The sequence below is a fragment of the Heloderma suspectum genome, chromosome 7, assembly GCF_057233095.1.
Source record: "Heloderma suspectum isolate Gila_16-S chromosome 7, 16-S_ref, whole genome shotgun sequence".
Classification (NCBI taxonomy): domain Eukaryota; kingdom Metazoa; phylum Chordata; class Lepidosauria; order Squamata; family Helodermatidae; genus Heloderma; species Heloderma suspectum.
The window spans coordinates 102,702,581-102,717,155 of record NC_139464.1 but is presented as its reverse complement, the minus strand read 5'-3'; the positions used below and the strand labels follow the sequence as shown (position 1 = coordinate 102,717,155).

The 14,575-nt window shown below is 44.7% G+C and overlaps 1 protein-coding gene across 1 annotated transcript in view; it reads left to right on the top strand.

The window, feature by feature from the left end:
* ABCD2 (ATP binding cassette subfamily D member 2) overlaps positions 1-9,314 on the top strand; it is a 50,647-nt gene extending 41,333 nt beyond the window's left edge. The window contains exons 7-10 of the mRNA XM_084811007.1: positions 3,531-3,676; positions 6,126-6,210; positions 7,623-7,748; positions 8,322-9,314. Of these exons, the coding sequence (XP_084667133.1) occupies positions 3,531-3,676; positions 6,126-6,210; positions 7,623-7,748; positions 8,322-8,532 (568 nt within the window). The 3' untranslated portion in view covers positions 8,533-9,314. The remainder of the gene's footprint in view (positions 1-3,530; positions 3,677-6,125; positions 6,211-7,622; positions 7,749-8,321) is intronic.
* The last annotated feature ends 5,261 nt before the right edge of the window (positions 9,315-14,575 follow it).

Below are 14,575 nucleotides of genomic sequence, written 5' to 3'. Positions count from 1 at the left end.
TGATTAAAAAGTTGGAGATACAGTTTACAATTGGAAAATGCATAGGATATTACCTGGGCAGGCCTCCAAACAGGGAATATTGGCTTTAGAGATTAACTGTCATTTTCTCCCTTACTTTCCAAGGTATTGTGCCTTCTGACAGGCACTCTAGCGGTCTGCTATTTGGAACCAGGGCTTATAGAAATGTATAGAGTTTTACAGAGTTATTTACAGAGTTATAGAATTTACAGAGTTATAGAAATCCCAAACAGTCTATCTTAAATCGGTATAGAGGGATTATTTTTCCTAAAATATTTTGTGAAATGTCTGAATTGATGTTTATAATTCCCCTTTGCCTGGGAAGTTTTGCATGACAGAGGATTTGGTCAAAGGTAAGGCATGCATCTGAATACTTGTGTCCTTCTTAATGCCACTTAAGAATGTTTGAACTTTATTTGTTATCCTGAAGGGGAGGGGGATACGGAGAAGGGACTGAGATGCTCATTGTTTGTATTGTTTTGAAAAATGGTGGGGTGAACCAATAAACCAGGGTGGGCAACCTTGTTTCTGTCAAGAACCGCTCTCCCTCATGGGTAATCTGTCAGGGGCTGCATGTCAGTGGCAAGCAGAGCCAAAGCCGGCAGGGGCAGGGCAGAGCTAGGCCCAAAAGTGGGTGTGTCATCCCTTTTCTCTTTCTGCCTCTCTCCTTTCTCTGTTTTTCCAGGGCTGGCCCTACCATTAGGCAGGGTGATGGTGCCTGAAGGATAGCGCTTCAGGCGGTAGATGCTAGGAGGCAGCAGATGCCAGGAGGCACAGTTCAAGGAGAGAACTGTGTGTGCCATGCAGCCTACTCTGCGCCCCCTCTGCTGCCTTCAAGTTCAGTGGAGAAGGTTGCCCCATCATTAGTGTTGAAGACAGATTCATCTGCCAGTCCAGTCAGCTTTTGTACATGGAACGGGAGCGGGCACCATCTTGTCCTTTGCCTCAGGCAGCAAGATGTCTTGGGCTGGCCCTGTCTTTTTCTGCTTCCCCCTTTTCTCTCTCTCCCTCCCTTCCAGGAAGAGCTTCCAGGGACCAGATAGATCTCTCTTGGCATTGGTCTGAACTGATCACACGCAGAAAGGTTTTGAAATTAGGCTGAGGGCCACATTGCCCCTAGGGCCACAGGTTGCCCACCCCTGCAATAATGCATTAGTAACCCCCCCAAAAAAAACACATTTTTTAAAATAAGAACTATATGTGACATCTGATAGGATACACAATCTACACAATTTTGCTTTCCCTAGTTCATTGCTATTAGAGCTTATTATAACACTTCTATTGTTACATTTATATCCCACATTTCCTCTAAGGAGCTCTAGGCAGGTCCATGGGCACATTGGGAATGTTGAGAGACTGTTGTGGGCACTCTCCCAAAATGTCTGTCATTGTGGGAGGGGCAGAGAGTCTAGGCGGCATGCACGTTTCTTCCTCCTTCCCATTTTATTCCTGCAGCAAACCTGTGAGATAGGTTAGGTTGAGAGAAAGCAAGCTTTGTGGGATTTGAACCTGGGTCTGGTGGGGACTGTTAACAACCAGAGTCTGGTCTTCTGCTTGCTGTTCCTTGCAGTTCCCTCCCAAGGGGTCCAGTCCCAATGCACTCTTGACACTTCTGATATTAAGGTGAATTTGACTGCCATCCCTAATTGCTAGTGCCAGATTGATAGATACCTATCCCATCATAGAAACACAGGTGCTCCTGTCATTTCAGATTAGTCCCAGATGTTCAAGCTGTATATGATTCTAGTGTCTTTCTTAATTCTATGGCTCTTCTTTGAGCCCTGCATGGGAAGGGCAGGAAGTGTCCTCCTGACAGCTGTTTGAGATGCCACAGTGCTGACTCTTATATTGATTGACAGCCTGCTCCCTGCTGTGTCTCCCCAGTGGGCTCAAATCCCAGAGGCAGGCAATTTCTGGATTGTGCTCTCAGACTGCTTTGCTGCAAGGGAGCCAAACAAATGTTCATGAAATCAAGGCATGGTCTTCAGCCTGAATTTCTTCGCTGTTTCCTTTCCATGTTTCGGATCTGTGCCCTTTCCCGCAACTTGGTGTTAATTGTGTAATATTCCTGCCTGTGACGACAGGTTCCCTACTGTTAGGGAAGCTCTACGATGCTCTGTGCCCTGTAAACTATGTTGGCGGGTGTAAGCTAATTATGTTTGGGCTTGGTAACTGAGCTCCTTGAAATATTTAACAGATATTCTTGGATACTGGAGAGGAAAGCTTGTTGCTGGTTATTTTAGGCTGAGATCAATTATATCTTGAAAAGAGTTGTGGAAACGGGAGCTTGCCCTAAAACACCCTTGAACTAATATCAGGAGTGAAGGGAGCACACCAGAGGGGCTACTCTTCTTTAGATACGGCACCAGACTTGTGTTTTCGTAGTGCCACTAAAGTTGTAATAGGCAAGCCCATAAGTTTTATTTTATGATTTACTATTAATATTTACATGCTGCTTTAGGGTGTAGTCCTATGCATATTTAGACAGAAAAATGTCCTCCAGCACTGCTCCCAGAATGCTGGGAGTTGTAGGACTTTTTTCTGTCTAAACATGCATAGGATTGCGCCTTTATTTGCTAAAAAGCTGTCAAGGTGGTGCTTCACCTTCTGTGTTGGGAAAACACGTTTTCTGCCATTTCTTGTAAGCAAGCATTAGCATTCCTTAATGGACACGATCACATCATTTATTAAACATAATGTATGTGTTCACCCAGTGAGTAAAAGAATGAGTCATCATCACATACGCGATAACAGAAAGTCACTAGGTGTTGTAAGCAGTTGCTGGTCCTTATTCCCACAGTGAGTTGTCTAAGTATTTGTAGCAGATTCTTTGCTTGTAATCCTGGTGAAATGACCTTGCATTGTAGTGTGATAGTGGCGTGTTTTAGCACAACCCAGGTGAAAAATCTATGTCTGGCACAGCAGGTTTTAGGGCAGGGGAGGGGAACCTTTTTTCTGTTGAGGGCCACATTCCCTTGGGGGTAATCTGTTGTAGGGTACCAACAGAAGTGCCCCCCCCCCCCCCCCGAAGAACTTAGAATCTGAGCAGGCTCATATGGGACAAGGTTGTCTTTCAGGTAGCCTGGTCCCAAGCTGTATTGGGCTCTAAAGGTTATAACCAGCAGTTTGAATTGTGCCCGGAAACAGACCGGTAGGCTGTGAAGCTGTTGTAACGAAGGAGTCACGTGCTCCCTGTAAGCAGCCCTGGTCAACAGTTTGGCCATGGCATTCTGGACCAGCTGAAATTCCAAAGGCTGGTATATTGTTCTCAAGCCCAAGTTAATCCATATTGCCACACTCCAGTCGGTTCTTCTGTAAACAATGCATTGTTCTCCAGAGTAAGTTTAGGTAAACAGTCATCCTCAAATAATTACAGTATTTAGAAAGGCAGCATTTAAAGCATTATGCACTGTTCAAAGAACATCAGCTGGCAGCCCTAAATAGCAGGGTTGAGATGTGACTCCGTATGTGAGAGGGCTAATTTAATTAATGTTCTTTCCACTGCTTTACAGGCCTTACATGTCCATTGGAACGCTGCGGGATCAGGTCATCTATCCTGACTCAGTGGATGACATGCATGACGAGGGGTACCATGACCAGGATCTTGAGTGTATCCTGCAGATAGTTCATTTGAATCACATAGTTCAGAGAGAAGGAGGTACTTAAAAAAAAATAGAAGGGAGTATATAACCTGGGAGAAGACACTGTGTATATATGTATGTGTGTGTGTGTGTATAATTATAGAATCGTGTTTCTCCAGATCTCTGTCATCTGTTTCCCTCCAGATTCCAGACATACTGCTCCTAACTCCCAATGGCACGTTAAATTAGTGCATGACAAGGCTTTGCTGAAACGAAATATCTCATTACCATATATGATGGTCGCACCAGAGCTATAGGAACAGATGCTTGGTCCATCTAGTCCAGTATTGCCTTCTCTGACTGAGGCAGGTCTCTGAGGTGTCAGGCAAAGGTCATTTACAGCCTTGCTGCCTGATGATCATTAAACTAGAAATGCCAGGGCTTGTGACAATGAGTTCCATAAGTTAACTGTGCATTGTGTGAAAAAGCATTTCCCTTGTTTGGCCTGAATCTACTTCTTGCACCAGATAGCATTACAGAGTTGCATAAACAATTTAGGATTCCTTATTTATGTATTTATTTTTATTTACAATATTTATATACCACTCCACATCACAAGATTTTGGAGCGGTGAACAGCAGAGATAAAAAAATGAAACACCATGTTAAAATATTTTAAAAGAGAATAAATTAATTGTGAAACATTTTATGAAACATTTTATCAATCTGCCTGTATGGAAGAGTTCCATTGGGTTTGATCCAGACCTAGTCATATTTTGAGTAGACCCCCTGAAATCAATGGAACCCAAGTCACCTGTGACTAACAAACCCTATTGATTTCAATGAGTCTACTGTAAATATGACTAAGTCTAGACACGACCAATAATTTGTTTCTCCTAATGTCTCTCCCTTTCACTAAAAGCAGCTGCGGTGATCCCTGGCTTGGCACTGGGGTGAGTTTTTTTTAACCATTCCTACACAATTTCCCCAATTTAAATCCCCCAGCTGCTTTTAGAGGCTTTTATGTTTTGACTTATGATCACTGATTTATTAGATTTGTATCTTAACCCATCCTCCAAGGAACCCAGGGAAGAATACAGGGAAAAATTACTCCCTAATTTTATCATTACAACAAACCTGTGAAGTATGTTATGCTGAGAGTAAGTGAGTAGCCCAAAGTTGCCCAATTGGTGAGCAAGAATTTAGGCCCAGATCTCCTACTCAAAGTCTAGCACATGTCCTCTATACTAAGGACAGGCAGAAGGTGGATTGGGATCTACTGGTATAAACTAAATAGATAAAATAAAACCAGCAACAATGAAACAATATCCAGGGTGGAAAACTAAACACTGGTGTTCTTAAAAGATCGTTAAAACAATCCTAAAACAAACTTTAAAAGCCCTTAACATGCCTAGGAGAATAAAAAGGTCTTCAACTGGTGCCGAAAAGACCACAACATAGGCAACAGGTAAACCTCTCTGGGGAAGACATTCCACAATTGGGTGCCACCACTGAAAAGGCCCTTTCTCTGGTAGCCACCTGCCGAACCTCACTTGGAGGGGTAACCCTGAGGAGGGCCTCTGAAGATTATCTTAGGATCTTAGGATCCTTAGGAGTAAATATGGAAGAAAACAATTTCTTACAGGAGATCTGTAATGGCGTATGATTACCAGTTATAGCAACAAACTGTTTTTCTAAATTAGGGTGCTAAAATGAAGCGGGGAATGGGGAATTAGGAATGGAATTTTGTATGAAAGGTGCATGAGCTCAGTTCTGGTACTGAAGACAATGTTACAATTTCTTTGCTACAGTAACTCAGTTGTAGATTTGTACTTGTACATGCAGATTATGCCAGCGTATGACTCAAGGCAGAATTCTACAACCTGGTGCCCTCCAGGTGTCGCTCGACAAATCACATCATCCCGCAGCCAGCTATGGGGGGTTATGGGAGTAGTAGTCCAACACCTCTGGAGGGCATCAGGTTGAAGAAGACTGACTCAAGGGGTAAAGTAGGTAATTGGCCCCTGAGCTACTCTTTTGCACCTATTGGTGCAAAGGGCTTGATGGATCTCAGGGTTCTAGTAAAAAACAAAGTAGATCCTGCAAGCCTAAGTCTACTCACCCATGAACGTGTGTGTTGCAGTTACATTTCTGAAATAATTCAGGGTATCGGTAAAATTGTATTGTATGCTACTCTGTGGTCGGGTTACTGGGCATTTGCCCAGTATAATAGTTCTTATACTGTATAATACACTGCAAAATAGTTATTATACATTGCCTGAAATGTATAATAATGATTTATGAGTGATGCTAAACCTTCATAATCACAGGTGTTTCTCTCTTTTAAAAAAATGTATTTTTACAATTAAAAGAAAAAAAAATCCAAAGATATAAAAATACAAAAAGCAGTATAACATAGTTTCATACACATATGTCTATTTGTTATTTAATTTGATTTTACTGAGGCCAAAAGGGGGTGGGGGAAGGATTAAACAAAGAGTTGCATTTCTCTTATGTCTCTTTGAAGGATGGGATGCTGTGACAGACTGGAAAGATGTCCTGTCTGGAGGAGAAAAGCAGAGGATGGGCATGGCTCGGATGTTTTACCACAAGTAAGTCTAATATGTAGGTTTTGAGGCAACAGTATGAATAAAAAGGACAGGGCCAGCCCTGTCATTAGACACAGTGAGACAGGCACCTCAGGCTTTGAATGCTGAAGGGCAAGGAGAGCTCGGGAAGTGTTGGACAGAGCTGCAAGTCCCACACAGCCTACCCTGCACCTGTTAAGCTGTGCTGCTGCTCTCTGGTTCTGTGGAAGCTGTCCCATCACCAGTGTCTGTATCAACTGTCAATCTGGCTGGCTTCTGTATGAGGAATTGAACAGACACCATCTTGTCCTTCACCTCAGGCAGAAAAATTTACTGGATCAGCCCTGGACATGGATAGAATGTATTGCTCTTTCTCAGGGGTGGGGGCAAAGATAAGGCACGTGATGGATGCTACAGGGAGATGTGGAAGAGCCAGATAACAGGCATGGGATCGAGTTGGAAGAGTGGTCGACGTGAAGTCCAATGGACCAGCGGTTGGGTAAACTCAAGGAATAGCAGGGCTCACCAATAGGTAGAGTGAAAAGAGAGTGTTCCGAATTCTTCTGTCTCTGTCTCTGTCTCTGTCTCTCTCTCTCTCTCTCTCTCTCTCACACACACACACACACACACACACACACACAGAATGCATGTAATATATAAAGCAGAGATGCTGAACCTTTTTCAGCCTGAGGGCTGAATTCAATTTCAGAAAAGCTTTTGGAGGCCACATTCCAGTAGTGGGCATGGCCAAAGGCAAAATGGGGTGGGGCCAACATACAAAAAAATAACCAGCATATTTTAGCTTAAAGCCCTGACTGCCAGTAACTAAGCCCTGGAAGAGGCATTTCAAACTTTAGAATGGGGAAAAAAGTGCACAGAAGCCAGGAAGCCATAGAACTGTCAGCAGTTGGGGAAAGGGAGCCCCAGAGGGTGGGAGTGGAACCCCAGGTGAACCCCACAGTCCTTAGGTTCAACACCCTTGATATGAAGGAAGCTCTACTTTGCTCGTGGCGCCCCTGAGAGCAAACGATCACTGTTACCTTTCATGGCAACCTGGGCAAAACCAGTCTCACATTCAAATGCAGGGTGTCATCGTGGGCGCACGCGTCTTGAATGTTCTTGGATATCTAGTACAGGAGTGTGTAATCTAAGCTGTCAGTTTAGCTTTGAAGGCTGTCTTGGGCAACTTCCAGGACTCCAAAACGTGTGTATTTGAATTATATCCGATATAACTAAGATCGTCACTCTGAACCCAGCACAGTGCGCAGCTAGAGGATCCAGTGAGGGGATGCTGCAGTCCGCTGGCCTGAGAATGAGTATTGTTGCTGCGCTTCCTCCCCTGAATCACAGCCCCTTGCCCTGCATCATTGAGGAGAGATGCTGTGTTACTCCAAGAAGTAAATGAATAACCATTTGTTTTCCTACTTTATTCTCAGGCCCAAATATGCATTGCTGGATGAATGTACAAGTGCTGTCAGCATTGATGTCGAAGGAAAGATATTCCAGGCTGCAAAGGGAGCTGGCATATCCTTGCTTTCAATAACTCACAGACCATCTCTTTGGTGAGACCTTAAGTGGGGCTTTCTTTCTTTTAGCTTGCAACCAGATGATGGACGTGGGCATTGCTAAGTCAACAGCTCTTTTTGGTATCCTCCTCACAATAGTCATGGCACAGGGTTCCCTGTCACAGGGAGAGCCTTACAAGCAGGCACCCCTTTACAGAGGTTTCTCCCCACCATGCAGCCCCGATTACATGGCGGAGAAAGCCCCCAAAGGGCTATCATTTCCAGGATGATCTGTCTTTGTCCCAGTAGATAGGAAAAAGCCTTTAGCATTGATTGATAATCATCTGATTTCTCCACATTTGTGAGGGGAGGGGGAGGGGAGCAAGAGTAATATGGGGGAAAATAGTCAGATGAGGTTGCACCGCCACCCCGGCTAGCTCCTTAATAATTCCCTCCTGGACATTCCCGTAGTTTTAAAAAATGTGTAATGCTTGCAACTGCCAACGTTTCCCGAAATGAGCTTCCAAATTGGCTCTAGGGGACCTCTTGTTTCTGGTGTCCCACTAGCAATTGTGTGACTGTTCCAAATCCCATCATTAGATTTCTTAGTGTTTCTTTCTTGTCCTGCAGGAAGTACCACACACACTTGCTACAGTTTGATGGAGAAGGAGGCTGGCGCTTTGAACAGTTGGACACAGCTATCCGCTTAACCCTCAGTGAGGAAAAACAGAGACTAGAATCCCAGCTTGCAGGAATGCCAAAAATGCAACAGAGACTGAATGAACTTTGTAAAATTTTAGGGGAAGATTCTGTGCTTAAAACAATGGATAAAGAAGAATAAATGTTTTAGTTTATATTCCCCCCCAACTTTTTTAAAGTTACAAATGCACTTTTATTTCTGAGACACTACGGTTTGCATGTATTGTGATTAGGTTAGAGTGTAAGCAAACATAATTGGCAGTGAGCTAAATGCTTCAGAGAAGCTTCAGCCTCCTAGTGTTACGGAAGAAAGTAATCAAATGCTGAATTATAGCGAGGGTTCATTTTCAATAGGAAAAACTCAGTTCTTGAAGGGGTGTTACAAGCCTCTTTCAAAACCTCTTACCTTAGTGATCTTCCACATTTGTTCATGCCTGTTCCCACTCCTGATATGCTGCTGCTTTGATGCCAACTTTAGGACTTCTTTGTGTTTTACTTTGTGGTCCCAGCCAATCAGGGATCACATGGTGAGCACTGTGACAGTACAGCACCCCATAGTAAATCAGAGCTGGGCACATGACTGAGCATAAGCAAAGCCCTCCCATCACCCTGACTCTAAATGTGGGGGAGGAGAAGAGGGAGCATATTTACTTTGCCCAGGCAACTGGGCTTAAGCTCCCTAGATTTATTGCTCACCAGTTCTGTGTGGCAAGATTTTAGTCCCATTCCTGCTCTAGTTTTGCATCATTATACACTAAATATTTAGGATAAAATGGGGCTGTGGGTGTGCATTACATACAATACCAAATGTTATGTTATCATTTATTTCTATGCCACCTTTCAGCCAAAAAGGCCCCCAAAGCAGCTCACAAAGGGGGACGCAAATACAAAATTCAAACAATAAAATACATCTTGCAAAAGTTTAAGATAGCAATATCTTAATAACCTCTTTAAAGCCAAAAACCAAATGCATCCTTCCCCCTGCCTTAAAATAAATGTCTCCGAAAGTGGAAAAGCTCACCCGATAGTTCCAAGCGCAGCCATTGCTCCTTGGCAGAAGCTCGTTATAAAGGTCCCAGATAAGGCAGAGCAGGTGGAAAGCGAATCCCCAATGGTTCCAAATACAGCTTCTCCCCTGTCATTGCAAGACATCCACAAGTGGATGTGCATCTAGTTGCACATGTAATTATGGATATCATCCATTCATACTGCACTATTTTTCAGTGGATCTACATTCCGAAGTTCATTCCCATTCAGTCCCAGCTAATCAAACCTTCCTAGGCAAAGTGGCATTGGGTGCCCCCCTCATACAGTGGTGCCCCCTTGTGGAAGCCCTGTGAGGCTTGGCCACAATGGCCCAGCAATCAACCACAATGCTTCAGAAGAACAACTCAACCTCCAGGACGAAGTTGCAGTTGGAAACAAAGGTGGTGACCAGAAGGTGTCCCCCTGCACAGCATGTTAAAGGAATGGGGGGTTAACTAGTCAGGACAGCAGTCATTAGGGGCTCCAGTAGATGTCTCAACAGTGGTGTAGTGATACATTTTGAAGAGCAGGCACTCATCATGACAGTCCCCATAGTCACACTCCCAAGGATAGTCCAAAGTTGCAGGCAGCTGTGTTGATCCATATCAACAAACCAGTTCCAGCAGTTTTCATCTCCACCAGGAGCAGGTCTTCCATAATGACAATGGGTCTTAATTGTCCATTCAAGACCAAGCCTCCCCCCACCCCAAATAATTTGAGTTACGACGGTGTCAAGGGCTCCTTGGAGGCCTCTCTCAGTCTAATCCAGTAGCCAAGTCCAGACACAGACAAAGGGATTCCTTTCCAAGCTTTATTCTTCTTTTACAACTTAACAACTCTACCGTTAGCAACTAGATATGAGCAGCAGAGTACCTATGCCCTAAGTTGGAACAGTTGGTCCCCGTTTGAAAGGGAATTACTGGCAAACCCCTGAACTTAAGGACTAGGGAGAGTCCCTCCCCTTTTCCCTTGGATCCTCTGGGCGCAGCCGTTGTTTGCGCGCCAACCAGGCACTACGCCTCCTTTCTGCGCCCTCCATTTGGCGCCGCTCTCTGCGTTGGCGTCGCGCGTCCACCAAGTCTGCTATCTGTGCTTGGTCACTCCCTGGACTGCTATCTAAGCTAGGAATGCTGGTGGGAGGAATCTCCGTCAGCTGCTGGCCCTGGGAAAGAGGAGCGCGCTCCTCTCCCAGGAGCGACTGCTCTTCCTCAGAATCAGAACTACTCTGGGATTCTATGGGCTCAGTGTCCACCCTGACAAACGGGGAGCAATATATTGTTACTGGAGAAATTTATCCCCCAACACAGCTACAGGCTGAGGTGGTGGGAGGTGGGGTGGCAGCTAATCAAGAAGTGTCAGCACTGCCCCTGCAAGTCATAGAGTCATAGAATAGCAGGGCTGGAAGGGGCCTACAAGGCCATTGAGTCCAACCCCCTGTTCAATGCAGGAATCCAAGTCGGAGCATCCCTGACAGATGGCTGTCTAGCGTCGTCTTGAATGCCTCCAGTGTGGGAGAGCCCATCACCTCCCTAGGGAATTGGTTCCATTGTCGTATTGCTCTAACAGGACGTTTTTCCTGATGTTAAGCCAGAATCTGGCTTCCTGTAACTTGAGCCCATGATTCCGTGTCCTGCACTCCAGGATGCCCAGTTCTTTCAGTCTCTCTTCATAGGGCTTTGTTTGCAGTCCCCTGATCATCTTCGTTGTCCTCCTCTGAACCCTCTCCAGCTTGCCTGCATCCTTCTTAAAATGTGGTGCCCAGAACTGGACACAGTACTCCAGATAAGCCTAACCAGTGCTGAGTAGAGGGGAACTAGTACTTCCCGGGATTTGGAAGCTATGCTTCTATTAATGCCTGCCCAAAATAGCAGTTGCCTTTTTTGCAGCCACATCACATTGTTGGCTCATATTCAGCTTATGATCTACCACAATTCCAAGATCCTTCTTGCCTGTAGTGTTGTTGAGCCACGTATCCCCCATCTTGTAACTGTGCATTTGGTTTCTTTTTCCTAGGTTCAGAACTTGGCACTTATTCCCATTAAATGTTATTCTGTTGTCTTCTGCCCAGCACTCCAAGCTATCAAGATCACTCTGAATTTTGTTTCTGTCTTCCAAAGTATTAGCTACCCTGCCCAATTTTGTGTCATCTGCAAATTTGATCAGCATTCCCTGCACCCCCTCCTCCAAGTCATTAATAAAAAAAGTTGAAGAGCACAGGGCCCATGACCGAGCCCTGCGGTACCCCGCTCGTTACCTCTCCCCAATTTGAGAAGATCCCATTGCTAAGCACTGTTTGAGTCCGATTCTATAGCCAACTGTGGATCCACCAGATCGTTGTTTCATCTAGCCCACTTTGAGCTAGTTTGCTCGTCAGGATATCATGGGGCACTTTGTTGAAAGCTTTGATGAAGTCGAGGTATATGATGTCTACAGCATTCCCACAGTCCACAAGGGAGGTTACTTGATCCAAAAATAAGATCAGATTTGTCTTCTTCTTGACAAGTCCATGTTGGCTTTGAGTAATTACTGCATTGTTTTCAAGGTGCTTCCAGATGGATTGCTTTATCATCTTCTCCAGAATTTTCCCAGGGATTGATGTCAGACTGACTGGTCTGTAATTCCCAAGTTCCTCCTTTTTACCCTTTTTGAAGATAGGGACAACATTAGCCTTCCTCCAGTCATCTGGCACTTCACCCGTCCTCCATGATTTCCCAGAGAGAATAGACAGTGGTTCTGAGAGCTTCTGCCAGTTCCTTTATTACTCTAGGGTGCAGTTCATCTGGCCCTGGAGATTTGAACTCATTCAAAGTAATGAGGTGTTCCTTGACCATATGCCTATCGATCTCAAGCTGCAATCCTGTCCTTTCAGCCTGTACTTCGCCTTTGCCAGGGGGGTCATAGACCCTCTTTTGGGAGAAGAGTGAGCCAAAGTAGGAACTGAGCACTTCTGCCTTTTCTTTCTCATCTGTTAATCATTTTGCCATCCTTATTTAATAATTGAACCACCATTTTTTCCTCTGTCTTTTCCTATGCACATAGCTGAAGAAAGCCTTTTTGTTGCTTTTAGCATCCCTCGCTAACCTCAGCTCATTCTCAGCTTTAGTCTTCCTGACGCCATCCCTGCAATTCTGTGCTACCTGCCTGCACTCTTCCTTTGTTGCTTGGCCTTCTTTCCACTTCCTGTATGTGTGCTTTCCCCCCCCAGGTCATTTCTAAGCTTTTTGTGAAGCCACATTGGCTTCTTCTATTGTCTTCCACCTTTTCTTCTTGTTGGAATTGTTTGTAATTGTGCCTTGAGAATTCCCTTTTTTAAAACTCCCACCCATCTTGGACTCCTTTTCACGTTAGAGTCGCTTCCCATGGGACCTTACTGATCATTGTTCTGAGTTTATTAAAATCAGCTTTCCTAAAATCCAGGGTACGCTTTTGGCTACACTCAGCTTTTGATTCCTTTAGAACCAAGAACTCAAGTGTAACATGGTTGCTTTCGCCCAGAGTTCCTGTAACTGCTACTTTATCCACTAAGTCATTTCTGTTGGGTAGGATCAAGTCAAGGATAGCCAATCCTCTAGTTCCTTCCTCTACTTTCTGTAGGAGGAAGTTATCTGACACACAAGTCAGGAATTTCCTGGAGTGGTCACGTTTTGCAGAATTTGTCTCCCAACAAATATCGGGGAAATTCAAGTCCCCCATTACTACTACATCATGATTCCTTGAAACATTGGCTATTTGCTTTTTAAAAGTTTCATCCTCATCTTCTCCTTGACTGGGTGGCTGGTAGTAGACTCCGACCACCATATTCCTTTTATTCTTTGCTCCATTTATTTTAACCCAAATGCTCTCGATGGGGCTACCAAGCTCATCCTCCTGTATTTCTGTGCAGAGATATGTATTTTAACATATAGTGCAACTCCACCTCCCTTTCTGTTCCTCCTGTTCTTTTTGAACAAGTTATATTCTTCAATTGCTCTATTCCAGTCATGACAGTCATCCCACCAAGTCTCAGTTACACCTATCAAGTCATGATTTCCCTCCTGTATTCAGAGTTCAAGTTTGTTCTATTTGTTTCCCATACTCTGGGCATTAGTATATAGACATTGAAGAGCATGTGCTTCATAGTCGGGTTTTCTTCTTACACGTTTGTGAAGACTATTATTGGGTGCTATTAGAGCTGTTCTCTCCATTGCGGTGCATGACCCTTCATCCATTGTTACCCCCAACTTTACGTCTCCCTTCCCCGTAGGATTCAGTTTAAAGCCCTCCTGATCAAATTCTTCATGCTGTGGCAAAACACATTCTTCCCAGCCTTTGTGAGTTGCAACCCATCCCTTGCCAACAGTCCATCTTCCAGGAAGTATAGCCCGTGGTCCCAGAATCCAAATCTCTCTTGTCGGCACCGCCTTCATAGCCAGTCATTCATCCAGAGTATTTTTCGTTCCCTTTCTGTCCCGCTTCTAACTACTGGAAGGACGGATGAGAAAACTATCTGGGTCCCAAAGTTCTTGAGTTTCCTTCCCAAAGTTTCAAAGTCTGACTTTGTAGCTCCGCTTGGCAGTATCATTTGTTCCGACATGGATGATAAGAAAGGGATACCTGTCAGTGGGCTTTATGAGTGCAGGCAACCCTTCAGTCATGTCTCTAATCCATCCTCCCAGGAAACAACATGCCTGGTGAGTCCACAGGTCTTCGCGACATACTTGGGTTTCAATCACATGCAGCAAGGAGTCTCCTACTACTACTGCTCCTCTTGTTGTTGTAGGCCTGGGTTTCATCGCCTCTGCTTGACTGACCTTCAGCCTCTTGCTTGCTCTCATGCAGGTTCCCCTGTAATTCTTCCTCTGCAGGCTGTCCTCCAGTCTCATCCTCAAGTACCTAGAATTGGTTCCATAGCACCACTGCTTCCACTGGTGCAGAGTGGCGTCTAGTTCTTCTGCTCCTAGCTGTCACCCTTTTCCAAGGAGTATTCTCTACTGTATTTTTCCTCACCTCAGCATTTCCCACTTCTGCCTCAGCTTGCTGTTGCTCTTCAAGCTTCTGGTCTTCACTTTGCTGATGTAGTTCCACAGTTCTATCCAAGAACTCTTTGTGTTCTCTTATTCCCCGGAGGGTTGCCAGTGGCCACTCCAGTCCTCTTACTTTTTCTTTCAGCAGCGTGATCA